The sequence below is a fragment of the Triticum urartu genome, chromosome 4A (genome assembly GCF_056163025.1).
Source record: "Triticum urartu cultivar PI428250 chromosome 4A, HENAU_Tu73, whole genome shotgun sequence".
NCBI classification, from domain to species: Eukaryota; Viridiplantae; Streptophyta; class Magnoliopsida; order Poales; family Poaceae; genus Triticum; species Triticum urartu.
In genome coordinates, this window is record NC_141876.1 from 615,948,059 (window position 1) to 615,959,677 (window position 11,619).

Consider the following 11,619-nt stretch of genomic DNA (forward strand, 5'->3'; position numbering starts at 1 on the left):
CATTAGTGACAGCTTTGCTCTCAGGGCCGCTCGCCATTGATCTCCCGGCACTGCAAACATGTTATTAGTGGCGGGCGTCCCGCCCGTCACTAGTAAAGGCCAATTAGTGGCGGGCTTTGTGTAGCACTCGCCATTGACAGTGTGCATTACCAATGCCAAGTGCCAATATTGGCCCGCCACTGGCAGGGAAACATACTTGTGGCGGCCTTTTTTCATCCGCCACTGGTATGATTTTTACAAATTTAAAACTATGCACCTCCCATGAGTGTGGCAGCGGCTCTCCATGGTGGGGCCGTGTCCCAGCTCGGGAAGCTAGCACACACACACAAAATCCACGACCCTGCGCCGCTCCACCTCCACAGCGTCGATGCTGATCCCGTGGTCGAGCAGGTTGCACTTGACCTCAGCTCTGCCATTGCAGCATTATCACTTGCACAGACCAAGGCCCGCAGTTGAGCTCGCATACATGGACCGGAGCATCATCGCATCTGCATGGACAAAGCAGTGTCGATGGGGAAGACAGAGGAGAGCAAGGAGGCGTTGGAGCGTGCTTGGCTCCAAAGAAGATGGCCGGAGCAGGCCGGAATTGATCGATGACGATGGAGGCGAAAAGATGGTCGGTGCTGAGAGGACCTGATTGGCTCCTCTCCTCTCCACCATTTAGAAGAAGCACACATGGGTGTGGAAGCGCGGATGCTAACCACGTCATCAATCGTGGGAGGGTCGTTTTGACCAATTAGAAGGAATCATTTTTTCCACGCCAGATCGCGGAAGTAAATATGGCGGGCTCTAGTTCAGCCCGCCACTGGTAACTACCAGTGGCGTTAAGCCAGTCTACCCTCCACTGCAATATTTTAGCCTGTTTTTCTATTATTTATTTTGTAATGCAATATATTATTTAGGGTCAGTTTTTTTTGTAGCTTCTAGAATAAGCTGCCCCCTACCCAGCTTACTCTAGTAGCAACCAAATTTAAATTTTAAGAAGCCTACTAGTCAAGTTTTAATTAGGAGGCTCTTAAAACAATATATTAATTTGGTTGGGTTTCTAGAATAAGCCGGGTAGGGGAGCTTATTCTGGAAGCCAGCAAAAGAATTTGCCCTCTGCAACTTTTTCATGGTTACCATTTTCCCACTCTTGCGATTATTTGATGAACTTTTGTACGCACTAAGCTTAATTATTTGTGTGAGCTGTGGCGGACCGGCATACATATATGTAAGTTCAGGCTATGGCCTGCCGGAAATCGTTGATCTATGTAAGAAAGACTGTAAGGTTGATGGTTGACTAATTAAAATTTTACCCGCAAAAGAATAATAATAATTCATTTTCAAACATCTCCGAAAAATAAGTATGATGCTCTCGCATTTGTGAGAGCCATTTTAGTTGTAGTTACTTATACAAACTTCTGAATTCGTCCTACCTAGGCTGCACATCGGATATCGTCACGTCATTGCTTGAACCGGGGGCATCCAGGTTGCTGTGGTAACTGAGTGATGGACTGATGATGCCAGTTTGTGCGAAGCAGAACGCTGGCCTGGGGGGAGTCCGCATAGTCATCGACATGGAATGGCTGTCGAGCATGACGACCACTTCCGACGCGGTCGGCCGGGCGCTGGGATTCCTCTGGACACACAGCAGCCCGATTTGCACGCAGTTTCGCACCTCGCTGTCAGGGTAACGTCCGGCCAGGGAAGGATCTACCACCTCTTCCATCAAGCCTGCGCTCCACTTCTCCCATACCTGTACGTCAAAGATAAACAGCAGCTCGTTGAGTGAGGTAGGTTATACGTACACATGTATTACATATCTGTGCGGATCTTACGTAGCTGAGCAGAGATCTGCAGGCAGTATCATCTTCAACCGACCTATTGTTCCTCCTACCAGTCACAATCTCTAGAACTATGACTCCGAAGCTGTACATGTCGGACTTGGTAGAGACTTGGCCACAGTACGCATACTCCGGAGACATGTATCCACTGCATGAATTAGTTCCAAAATAAACAGTCGTCTTCAGTTAATTTGACTAGTACTTTGTGCAATCAACATGTATATTTGCAGAGAAAGTATAGAAGTACAGACTTACATTGTACCGACAGGACGTTTTGTTATATCCATTGATTGATCTCCACCGAAAGCCCTAGACAGACCAAAGTCCGAGATCTTGGGTGTCATATCCAGGTCCAGTAAGATGTTGCTTGGCTTCAGGTCGCGGTGTATGACTTTTAGACGAGACTCCTGGTGGAGATACAATAGACCTCGAGCAATCCCAGAGATGATCATGCTTCTTTTCGTCCAATCCAGCTGGTGTGCCTTCTCTGAACCTGCGACATACATGCACCACTCGAACTAAAAACAGCAGAATATGCGGACTAGGGGTGTATAGCTAGCTGTACTAAAGTTTTAACAAGATGAGTTGGGACAGGGAGGATTACTGAAAAGGCTCGTGTGTAGGCTTCCATTAGGCATGTATTCGTACACCATCAATTTCTCTCGCAAGCAAACGCCGAGAAGCTGCACCAGATTCTTGTGCTTAAGTCTGTTAGCTAACATTAGCTCATTTTTCAACTCATCGAGCCCTTGAGCAGAGTCCTTTAAGAGCCTTTTGACGGCTATTTTGGTTCCATCCTGCAATTCGCCCTATGTAGAAGCAAGTTTGCTCTTGGATTAAAATAAACAATTTACCTAATTATTGCCTGGTATTACTAGTATGGATTTGTATTCTCATGTGATATTCATAACAACATATTAAGCGTACCTTAAACACCTCTCCGAATCCTCCTTCTCCCAGTTTATTGTTTATAGAAAAATTGGATGTTGCAGCTCTTAACGCTTCCAGACTAATATAGTTCATGCCATCCCCTGCATTATCTGCAATAAGAAACACACAATTCAACTATGCCTCGCTTTCTCTTTGTTCCCCTTTGAACCCTGTGCTCTTCTGTGGCATACCTTGGTTTTCCTTGTTGGCCTTGATCCTTCTCCTCTGCCGGAAAACACAAGCGAGGACAACCACTAGGACTAATAAAGTTCCAACAGAAATACCAACATCAAGGATGACTTGTTGTAATCTCCTCTTTCCTACATGTTTTAAGCGGTTTATCACTATCGGCACTGGTCATTGCACAAGACAATTATTCGATCCTTAACATCTTCGAACCGTAGTGCAACGGCTGCCAACATGAGAGACGGAAATGGGAGGAGGATCATTCACAATGTCGTGCTGCATGAATCATTTGGTGCTTAACTGGAAGCTCGTACGATGTTAAACTTGGGACTCAGATATATTGTTTTATATGTTAGGTGCCTGTGTGGCCCCCTTGGTTAGGTTCACAAGGTACTCAAAGAATCCCTCACCTAGGCCAGCCAAGGAAACCTGAATCGGATGTTGTTACAATTTACATGACTAGACCTTTACAAAAAGCAGACATGGAGATGATATTGGTTAATTAGAGTCAGTGATCAATTGATATAATAGAATCGACTACAAAGCGACGCCAAGATCATTAGACACATTTCGACTATCACGCCAGGGCCGGTCCATTCACCATGCCACGGGCGCCCGCAACGTTCCATTTGTGATTATCCATCTAGCCTAGATTTATTTTGTCTATTTTGACTACCGCCACGATGCATTAATTTATTAGCCCGCGTTACACATGTTTGACTCAAGCATCTAACCTTTAACATACTCAAGTCCCAACCATAGACATATACACAATCCAATACCAATGCCAATTCCAAAAGTTGTTTATGTATAGCTAGTCCTGCTGCGCGCAAGGTGTGTGGCAAGAGAGGCTCGGCAGGTCAAAGATGTACACTGTCGGGGATTTTTGAGTTACCACAACACTTTTGGTGCAAGTCCAATCCTCACTACCCCATCACCTCCACCTTGGTGGCAGAGCACCTCCACAAGGTCTCCCTCATCATATGGACCAAGTCACAATGTTCCTTCATGTTACTGGTCATAACCAAAGGTTTAGAGTGATTTGCAACACCTCCAGAAGGATTGTAGAGGCAACCGTCGATATTTCAAGCAAGTGCTGCATGCAATTGGTGATCTTAGGCGTAAATGATCAAGTCACACATTGATGATACACCTTTGAATATAAAAAAGTGCAAAATGGCAATCATATTTGAAGGTAACCACTTAAAAAATGGTCTTAGTTATGTTCCAAATATTAGAAGCTAGATTAGCCACGTTTTTTCATATTAACATAGGATTGTGTACATGTGGATGTGACTGATGATGCACATGATGTGCTGCTAGAGTACCGGTAGTAGTTTCTACATCCTTCGGTGGTAGAAAGCACTACAATAACCTAAATTTTCTTGTGTTGCACATATTGTGATCTAAAATTCACCTATGTCCTAGCCGGTTGAGAAGGGTCAGTACATGATGCTCTCATACTTTACTGACAAGACAAAGAGAGGCGATGTTACATTGTTCCTCTAGGTAATGTTACCTTATTATGATTGTTATATTGCATTACAGTGCTTGGCTATTGTATATTATCTTATTGTTGTACTTAGTAGGTGTTGGATATGCTTGTCACGATGGCATAGTAGGGAAGGTATCTTGGACACTTGGAGACTTAGTTGCATAGTAGGGAAGATATTTTGGACATGAAGGAAGATATTGGGTATTTTGGATATGGAGGAATAAATTTGGATACTAGACAATAAATAATTCCACCCATACCCTACACAAGTTAAGCTTGTTCTTGCATGTTGCATCAAGAAAAAGGGATCTTCACATTTGTGCCCCTAACTCGAACCCACTACTCAAATTTACCCCTAACTTTTTGATGTGCTCAAAGTTGCCCCTAAAAAGCATTTTAGGTCACAAGAATGCCCTTTCATCTGGTCAAAGTTGTTTGACCCAAACTTTGAAAATTCATAACAAATTCATATGAACTTAGGAGAATGCAAAATAAGATATCAAAATGTTCAGAAAAACATCACCTATATGCATATGTCATTTACATTCATTACAAAAGAACTCATTAAAGCTTTTCAGGGTTTATAGCATTAAAAAACTATTTAGGGTGAATGCAAATAAATGCACGTGTAGGTGATGAGAGTAAATGACATGCGCGTACAGGTGATACTTTATGAACATTTTGATATCTTCTTTTGCATTCTTCTGAGTTCATATGAATTTGTTATGAATTTTCCATGTATCGGTCATGCACCATTGACCAGCTGGAAGGGAATTCTCGTGACCTAAAATGCTTTCTAGGGGCAAATTTGAGCACATAAAAAAATTTATAGGTAAATCTGAAAGTGGGCGCAAATTAGGAGCATGAATGTAAATGTCCCTAAGAAAAGTATGGTTCTAGCTCTGATACTGATGAGATTGTGTTCATTAAGCCAAAAGTGGTCGTAGTCACCAACAACCAAGCCAAGGGGTTTCACTACATGTAATGCGATTTGGCCTGGCAATGCAATTTTGGCAGATGAGAGGACAAAGTAGACCCATCAGTTTCGGTAGATAGAGTAACGTAGGTGACTTGGTCATGTCACTTTCTAAATTTGTTTGTCATGTTTATATTGTGTGGACCAATGGATAACACTATTTTTCGATCCTAGAAGGTGACCAGCAATAGTTCGACTTGGTCCAGATAATCTTAGTTGCAACATTTGTGTATGCACTACTATGCATCTAAGGGCTCCTTTGGTTCAAAGGAAAAGTGGAGGAAAGTTATAGGAATAGGAAAATTTCCCATGGTGATACTATTCATGCCTTTGATTCAAAGGAACGGAGGAACTATTTCTTTGATCCTAGTTTCAAAGGGAAAATGCAGGAATTATAAAATTCACTTGGAACTCTCTTTCAAATTCATTTCCCCAAAATACGAGACTAACATCCTTACTGGCAAAATAACTTTCTAAATAAACATTTTCATGTGGTTTGACTTGAACTGACCATGTTTTATTAGAATTCCTGTGTTTTTCCAAATTCCTTTGAACCAAACACCAAAATTGACAAAATTCTTGTCTTTAGCAATCCTTTGTTTTGCACATGTATTCCTACACCATGCATATGTTTTTTTTATTCCTGCGTTTTTTAAATCTTTTGAACCAAAGGAGCCCTTAGCTTGATTGGATTACATTCGGTTGCAATTTTGTGTGTTTTGGAATGTCCATCATTCAAGAAAAGAGGTAGAGGTACATACGAACATATTGAGCAGCTAACAAAATAAAATGTACTACTTGTGACCAGACATAATGTTGATGCATGCAGTAAACACACAGGCCCAAGCTGGACGATGTAGACACGGAGAGAAAGAGAAGTGAAAAGGAGGAAACAATAAAAAGAAGAAGAAATAACTGACATTACTCACAATGAGTGATATATAGTTTATCCGAGGGCAGAAGCAGAGGCGAATAATTCTGCAGTTCTTTTTTCCTTTTAGGGAGCATAATTCAATCATCCCCGATATACTACATCCCAGTAGAAATTGTTGTTTCTCATGAAAAAAAGTTCATTCAAAGACATTTTCTAGCGAAGCAAAAACATATCTGAGCATGAAGATTTGGCTATCGGGATCTAGAGACCCTCCTTTTTAGGCTGATACATCCCACTCAAAAAATCCTATTTACTCCCTTTATTCCATTATATAAGGTGTATTTGTTTTTTTCAAAAGTCAAACGAGTGTACGTTTGATCTAGTTTTTAGGAAAGTGTATGAATATCCACAATTTGAAATTTATATCATTTGGTCCATCATGAAAAGTAGTTTCATATTTTATATATTAGGTATTGCATATGCTGTTTTTTTATTCTATAATCTTGGTCAAACATTCAAATGATTGACTTACACAGAAATCAATACACCTTATATTCTGGTATGGACGGAGTATAAGTTAAAATTTCCAACTTTTTACGGACGGATAGCTATTGATATCTCCTACAAATCTATAAAGTTTCCTTAAAATGGACCCTTTTCATATATTCCCTCTTAAGTCCCCTAGCCCAGATGGTTTCCCTACAAAATTCTTTCAGCACCACCTGGATGTATGTGGTCCGGATGTTACAGCAATTGTATTGAGAATTATAGGACCGATCAGCATCGACTAGTTCAAGTCGGCTCATGTAGGGGAGTGATGACAGTGGCGCGCTGCCGACACATTCTGTTGGCAGTACTGGTCATTTAGAGGTCTTGAAATCTCGATCTAATTTTTATTATATTTTAGATGTTTTATATTTCCGATGAACTTCCATAATAGATTCTGATCCTGTTTGCAAAAAAAGTTCCTTCATTTTTCTTAGGGCCAAAAAGTTTCCATAAATAATTCGATGATTTGTAGGCTATGCAAAAAAGGAAAAAAATGGCCCCAAAAAAACAAAAGGTAAGCCCATTTTTAAACACATTTTTGTCTTTCTTAGAGGTGTCTAAAATGAAGTTTCCAATTTCATATGGTAAACATAATGCTATCTGGTACCCGTCCCCCAAAACATATATCATAGAAGATCTGCCATTTATGAGGAAGCAAGTAAAGAAACGAGTACTCATTGCGCGGCTCCCTCAAGGGTCACTTTTTGGTGGGCTGGGAGGACATCACTTGACTTTCTCTCCGTCGTAGCCACATGTATTGTGTTGGGCACTCTCTCGGGATCTTTTTTTAGTACATGTTTTTGGGTTTTAGATGATTTTTCTTTTAGTTTTTCAGCTTTATGGCTTTTGCCCAGTTTTCCACTAGGTTTTGGACAAAAATAAAAATCCAAAAAACAAAATTTTGCCCAAAAAACTCGTTTCTTTTGCTAACGCGAGAGACACGGGTTTGCTATTAGGGGAGGCACAGATTTGCTTTCGCGACATGCATAGCTATGCCTCTCAGAAAAAGAAAAAAAATGTGTTTTCTCTTTTTCACGAGACGCAAAGGTTTGCTTCTCATGGAGGCACACGTTTGCTTCCCCAGAAGCACAACAGTACTGCCTCTCGGAAAAGGATAAAATTTGTTTTCTTTTTTTTTTGTTTTGGTGAAAGGTGCAAGTTTGCTTCTCCTGGAGGCACGGGTTTGCTTCGTGAGAGGCACAATTGTGCCTCTTGGAAAGTGAAAAAAATATGTGTTTTTTGCTTCCGTGAGAGAGAACATATTTGCTTCTCGTTGAGGCACATATTTGCCTCCACTAGAGCCATAGCTATGCCACTTCAGAAAGGGAAAAAGTGGAAACAAAATTGTGCTTTTGGCTCGGTCTTCGTCCGGCTTTTCTAGTTTTTTGTGAAAATAAAAGTTTGTCAAAACCTATAACAGAGGATCTAATTTTAAAGATCCCGATGGGAGGAGAAATCGGTTTGAAATTTGAGCACACGGTTTAAAAGAAAAAATGTTTTGAATAAATGAGTCTACAAAAAAAAAGAAAAAGTACCAGTTGCGACAAGTGGCTCACATGCAGTGTGGCACTTATCGCATCCTGGGGAGGTGGGAGTGACCTTTGCAGGGAAGTCTTGCTAAGTCTCAGTCGACTGAGACTTCATTATGTCTCAGTCGATGCTATATTTGTGAGTTCTTACATTAAGATTTGGGCAATTTTTTTAGTTTTTTTTCTTTTTTATCTCTTACATGTTATATCACTTAACTGAGACTTTTTTCCGGGACTCGACTGAGAATTGGCTAAATCTCAGTGAACTGAAACCTAGCCACACTCTACTCGTTAATTAATGATCTTGTTTTTATGATGGAAGAAAGAGAAAAGGATTGGAACGAGAGATGGGGGCCCATAGGTTCCTTCTATTTTGTTTAATTCAAACACGCCTTTATCTGATATTTTCTTCGTGTTGCCAAAAAAAAGATAGTTTCTTCTCAAGCAATGCTACATCTATGTGTTTGTTTTGTAACCTTCAGTCTATTCCCCCCCTCCCTAAATTCCCCCGGGATGGGCTCCTCCTTCCCCTCTATTTCTAGTCACAAACTGCTAACTAGCCAGGCACGTAGATGTAGCATTTCCCTTTATTCCCTCCCTCGTATGTGTTTTCTCTTTTTCAAGAGACGCAAAGGTTTGCTTCCCATGGTGGCACACGTTTGCTTCCGCCAGAAGCACAACTGCTGTGCCTCTCGGAAAAGGATAAATTATGTTTTCTTTTTTTTTCCACGAAAGGTGCAAGTTTGCCTCTCCTGGAGGCACGGATTTGCTTCGCGAGAGGTACAATTGTGCCTCATGGAAAGTGAAAAAAAACTTTTTTTGCTTCCGTGAGAGAGCACATATTTTCTTCTCGTGTGCCTCCACTAGAGCCATGGCTATGCCTCTTTAGAAAAGGAAAAAGTGGAAAACAAAATTGTGCTTCTGGCTCTGTTTTTTGTCCGACTTTTCTAGTTTTTGTGAAAATAAAAGATTGTCAAAACCTATAACAGAGGATCTAATTTCAAAGACCCCGATGCGACAGTGAAATCGGGTTGAAATTTGAACACGCGGTCTAAGAGAAAAAAATGTTTTGAATAAATGAGTCTACGAAAAAAGAAAATGTACCAGGTTGCGACAAGTGGCTCACCTGCAGTGTGGCACTTGTCGCATCCTGGGGAGGTGGGAGTGACCTTTGCAGGGAATACTCGTTACAATCTTACTAAGTCTCAGTCGACTGAGTCTCAGTCGTGTTATATTCGTGAGTTCTTACATTAAGATTTGTGCAAAAAAATAGAATTTTCTTTTGTCTTTCTTACATGTTATATCACTAGACTAAGACTTTTTTTCTTTCGGGACTTGACTGAGACTTGGCTAAATCTCAGTTAACTGAAACCTAGCCACACTCTACTCGTTAATTAATGATCTTGCTTTTATGATGGAAGAAAAAGAAAAGGATTGGAACGAGAGATGGGGGCCTGCCCTGGGCCATAGGTTCCTTCAATTTTGTTTAATCCAAACACGCCTGCATCAGATATTTTCTTCCGGCTGCTAAAAAAACGGATAGTTTCTTCATGAGCAATGCTACATCTACGTGTCTGTTTCGTAACCTTCCCTCTAATTCTCTCCCGCTAAATTCCCTCGGGATGGGCTCGTCCTTCCCCTCTATTTCCAGTCACAAATTGCTAACTGGCCAGGCACGTAAAGCATATGTAACATGCACGTAGATGTAGCATTTCTCTTTCTTCCCTCTCTCAGCATAAACGATAATGCTCCATCTACGAACAGCCTACATAAAGTAACGTAATCTTCCTAACTATAATCCTCTCCCCCTCTGATTTCAAGTGAGATGGGCCCCAGCCACTAATCTTCATCCAATTAACTACCTCCACATCAACTTTTACGTAAAAACTTCACCTAAGTTTACGTGGGTCTAGCATTACTCCGGCATAAAATCGGGAGTAATTTTATTTACTCACCGAGCGAGGAGATGGGCCCGGGCGGTGCGGCAGCCGGAGGCGGAGCGTCGAGCGCCAGGTCATACATAGTAGGCATATGCTTGAACCCGAAGTCGGCAGTTGAAGTTTTGCACCGTCCCTCCCTGATATCCGTTGCAGCAGGACGGCATAGGGGTCAACAATAATTGCAGACACTGATTGCACTCCTCGCCGCTAAGGTCCCTCATGCACTCCGCGAGACCGTACATCGTCCCATTGGGTGCGTACACGGCCTCCCCGGTGGCGAACTTCGCCTCCCCAGTGCCTCCGGCGCTTGCCGCCCGTGCCACCAGGCGATCTAACAGCGAGTAGAACTCCTGGTCGTGGCTACTCCGGTCAAAAGATGTCGGGATGTCGCTCAGCACATCAACCGAGCGCACCTCATAGTTGTAGTTGTTCGTGGCGTTTGTGTCGGCGTAGGTGATGTAGCACTTGTCGTACCAGGATGCGACGCTCCGGTTGGACGCGCACTTGCCGCGGGAGTCCAGGACGCCTGCTTGCAGGCTCGCGAGGCACTCGGACGGTGTGGTATCGCCGCGGCAGAGGCCGCGGACGAAGGCACGGTCGCGGCCGGTGCCCAAGGAGAGGGAGGCGAAGCCCGTTGGCGCCGCCGCCCGGGGGAGGGCGTTCAGGAGCGTGAGGACGTTGGCCTGGAACGCGCTGCTGTTGCTAGTGTTGGACGTCGGTGGTGCTGGTGCGGCGGAGGGAGAAGCAACGGAGTCTAGGCACTTGGTCTCCGCCTGGGAAGCTGCTATGCTTGCGGCTAGGAGGAGGAGCGCGAAGGCCAACGCCGGGGACGGCATGGCAATGGCTAATGGCGCGCGTGAATGTCGGCTCTGGTCACTCGGGACATACTTGTGCACAATTCGGTGGATAGCCAATGTGGAACACTCGAATGTGTGGTTGGGCTACAGCGTGCGTCTCCGTAACGAGCGTGACTTCCGTTGGCCTTTTGGGCAGAAAAATTGTAGAGAGACGACAGTGACTTACTGTTTGGTGTAGAGTAAATAGCATAAAACTACTACTTTATAGGCTATGGTTCTAAAAAACTACCAATTTTTAATTTTTCTCATATAACTACCAAATGGGTGGTCGGCTGTTTCGAAAAACCCAAATCATTGAGTGATTATCAATTGATCATGATTATGACAATTAGGGCCCACATGCAAGATAGCCGTTTGCTTGACCGTTAACTTACAGGTGGGTCCCACAATAAGTTTTGTAAAAAGCAATCGGGTCCTTACAAGTTTTTTGAAAAAGCAATCAGGTCCCTGTGAGTTT

At 42.8% G+C, this 11,619-nt stretch overlaps 1 protein-coding gene across 3 annotated transcripts; it reads right to left on the reverse strand.

Annotated features, from left to right (window-relative positions):
* Nucleotides 1-1,257: 1,257 nt before the first annotated feature.
* On the reverse strand, nt 1,258-11,205 carry LOC125553259 (cysteine-rich receptor-like protein kinase 6). Of its 3 annotated transcripts, none has more exons than XM_048717066.2 (7): nt 10,321-11,205; nt 2,948-3,076; nt 2,754-2,866; nt 2,431-2,635; nt 2,082-2,319; nt 1,821-1,974; nt 1,258-1,738 (listed from the first exon to the last, which is right to left on the reverse strand). In XM_048717066.2, the coding sequence occupies exons 1-7, from the start codon at nt 10,394-10,396 to the stop codon at nt 1,415-1,417; spliced, it is 1,239 nt and encodes a 412-aa protein (XP_048573023.2). In that variant the 5' UTR covers nt 10,397-11,205; the 3' UTR covers nt 1,258-1,414. The 3 variants fall into 3 exon arrangements, with proteins under 3 accessions (XP_048573023.2, XP_087375443.1, XP_087375442.1); XM_087519317.1 differs by having other exon boundaries at nt 10,719-11,198; XM_087519316.1 differs by having other exon boundaries at nt 2,948-4,038; nt 10,321-11,198.
* Between the last annotated feature and the right edge of the window lie 414 nt (nt 11,206-11,619).